This window comes from Perissodus microlepis, chromosome 2, assembly GCF_051167445.1.
Source record: "Perissodus microlepis isolate ML-2025 ecotype Zambia chromosome 2, ASM5116744v1, whole genome shotgun sequence".
Lineage (NCBI taxonomy): Eukaryota > Metazoa > Chordata > Actinopteri > Cichliformes > Cichlidae > Perissodus > Perissodus microlepis.
In genome coordinates, this window is record NC_140462.1 from 31,568,613 (window position 1) to 31,571,542 (window position 2,930).

At 34.2% G+C, this 2,930-nt stretch overlaps 1 protein-coding gene across 1 annotated transcript; it reads right to left on the bottom strand.

The window, feature by feature from the left end:
• Window positions 1–449: 449 nt before the first annotated feature.
• On the bottom strand, window positions 450–2,016 carry LOC146392920 (immunoglobulin kappa light chain-like). Its single transcript, XM_084907848.1, has 4 exons — window positions 1,938–2,016; window positions 1,462–1,806; window positions 994–1,338; window positions 450–682 (listed from the first exon to the last, which is right to left on the bottom strand). Exons 1-4 carry the CDS (start codon window positions 1,978–1,980, stop codon window positions 591–593), a joined length of 825 nt encoding a protein of 274 aa, XP_084763974.1. The 5' UTR covers window positions 1,981–2,016; the 3' UTR covers window positions 450–590.
• Window positions 2,017–2,930: the final 914 nt, after the last annotated feature.

The following is a 2,930-nucleotide window of genomic DNA, read 5'->3' on the forward strand; positions in this document are numbered from 1 at the left end:
CTAATGTTGTTATTCAGTTAAATTATTTGACCAATACTACACACCTGTGATGTGCCCAATAGTTATTATTTCTCAATTGTTTGATTGTATTCTGCCTTGGTAAATGGGAATCAATTAATTAAGTAATTGTGTGAAAATAGTTTCACCTTACCTAAAGAAAGTCACCTGGACTGAAACATTGCAGTCTAACAAAAGTAATGGTAAGTTTGCTGCGGTTATGATATGTATATATTTTTAAAAACATGTTTCTATTCTTATGGAACTGTCATTGATTCAGATATGCACAGCCATGCACAGTTAAAAAGTAATTGTTATTCCACAGTATGAACCTGAAAGCGATACATAATAGCTGACCTGTTCAATGTGAAGAAGAACACAAAGCCGATGTTGTGAAATTGTTCAGGATGCTTAAATGCATGCATTTTGTTCTTTTTGTTTTTTGTTTTTATTTTTTGCAGATATTAAAATGTAATAATACATATTATGGCAGTACTGTAAGTAAATTCTACCTTTGTGCTATACAATGATTTCTGTATTCTACATAAAGATATTCTGGGTGCTTAACTGAAGATGAAAAAGAAAAGAAACCATCAATCTCTTGATAGAATAAGGACTGCAATGACAATTACACAGAGAGCCAACAGCGTCCCAAGCACAATGATCACAGGGTCCCATTTTTGTCCTGGAATCAAAAAAGCACAGATATTATATTGTATTACTTTATATTTCTGCCAAAGCAAAATCAGAAAGCAAACTATTTACTTAACATATTTTATGTAAATTTGCCAAAAAAACCCAAAGTAATTTCACCGAAGGAGTGAATTTTAAAGACTCATTAAATAGTTCATAATAAACAACATAAAGTAATTATTGCTGCAAAGGTCAAATTAGATTTTTTGTTTTACTTGTTTAGTTGTAAAAATCAACCTTAAATAACCTTACATGTTTAAACAACATTGTTAAAATTGTAGGGATAAATCGGTGACCACATACTTGTCTCCACTTGAGTTCCTTCACCAAACACGATCTCTCCACATGTGACCACTGCACAGTAGTAGATCCCAGCATCAGAGGAGTTCTGAATAGTTTTGGACAGACTGTGGACACAACGCCTTCCCTCTTGTTTTCGACTGTAGTTTCTGTGAGTGTAAATAATCGTGGCGTGGGATTGTCCTGATCCTGCTCTGAACCAGTACACTCTGTGTTCATCTGGGCACTCGCTTCTGTTCTCGTTGTTATTGGAGAAAAGTGAACACTGGAGAGTCACAGAGCTGCCTGGGTGGACTGACTCTGCCTCCGGAGTTTGTTTCACGTAAACTGATTTCTGCTCACTGTGACCTGGGTTGTTTAGTAAAAAGCAGTGGTAATGGAATTAAAATATTTAAAAATATAATACCAGGTTTCCTCAAAACATTTGTGATTAAGTGAGGTAGAAAAAAATGAACATATCACATAGTTTACCATTTACAGCCAAGTAGACGCTTGTATTAAAGGTCTGTGAATAAGCTGATCCATACTGACAGAAATATGTTGCTTCATCCTCTTTTTGGACATTTTTCAGGGAAAGAAAATACAAAGACTGCCCCTCTGATACTGTGAAACGACCGTTGTTAAATTCTTCACTCAGTGTTTGTTTTGTGTAAGATCCTGTAGCAACTGTCTGGATCATATATCCTGGAGATTGCTTAAACCAGTGAACAAATTTGCCGTCCTTCTCTGTAACCGGACACTGCAAAGTAACATTTTTACCAACTTCAACTTCAATCAAAGGGATCTGGTGGGCAGCCTCTGCGCTTTGAATCAGAGCTGAAGAAACAAGACAAAACGAGACAAAACCAGTAAACATTACAAATCTTCCCTCTTAAATAGTATTGTCTTTACATTATACTGCACCTGTTAAAATCTGTGTAAACAACACTAGATCATCTTGTACTTACCTATTGTAGTAAAAAGAATCAAAGCAGTCTGAACTCCAATCATTGTGGTGAAACACCTTTGTCTTGCATGACAGATGCCTTCCTACTTAAATGAAAGTTTAGTCACAAGATCATCAAAGTGTTTCAAGTAGAAATCATCCTGATTGGCTGAAATGCTGGTAATACACTTCCTCGAAAGTGTTTTTTCTTTTCTTTTTTTTTTTTTGTAATTTTACTGTTGTTTGACTGGTTGATGTTTCAAAATGCAATTTTTTTAAATTTAAAATAAGAAACTGTTACTGGTGTTCAGTCATATTAATTGTAATAATAATTAATGAAGCGCAATAACAGGTAATTAAATGTTTAATTATTATTTGTTCTTACTATGTGTCCTGCCTAATGATCTTAGACTTAAACTTAGTATTTAATTCTAACTCTGAGGTCAACAATCATTTGAAAGTAACACACTTCCATTACTAATCCTTGTATCACATCATATAGCTCATCATTTTTAGGAGCAACACACAACACTTACATCTATTTGCATTAGTTACTGTCTTTAGTAAGCTAAATAAAGCTGACAGCAGCTAATACTGCTTTCATTAAGCCCTGTTACAGTTTTTAACAGTGTTAAAGCAACAACTGTAATCTGTAACACTTTAAAATAGCCAATGAAATGCTTTAAAAAGATGAGTCCCAGAGACCACCTATGTAGTTTTCGTTTATACATAATGGTCTCACTTGTTTTTATTACTTTTTATGTATGTTTTAGATTAATGTACACCATCTGGTAATTATATGAATTTGTCCATTTCAGGCCTCTTTGATACAATATATAGAAAGTGAAAATCACAGTGATTGGCTAAAACACGGAAAATGTCCTGTGCATCTAAGAAACGAATGTCAAGTGCATACACTGCAGCTGATAGCCATACTTTTCTGCAAAATATTAGGTAATCTTATCCTGATGTGTTTATCTGCATTTGGAACTGTTGATCCATGGATTAGGGGTCT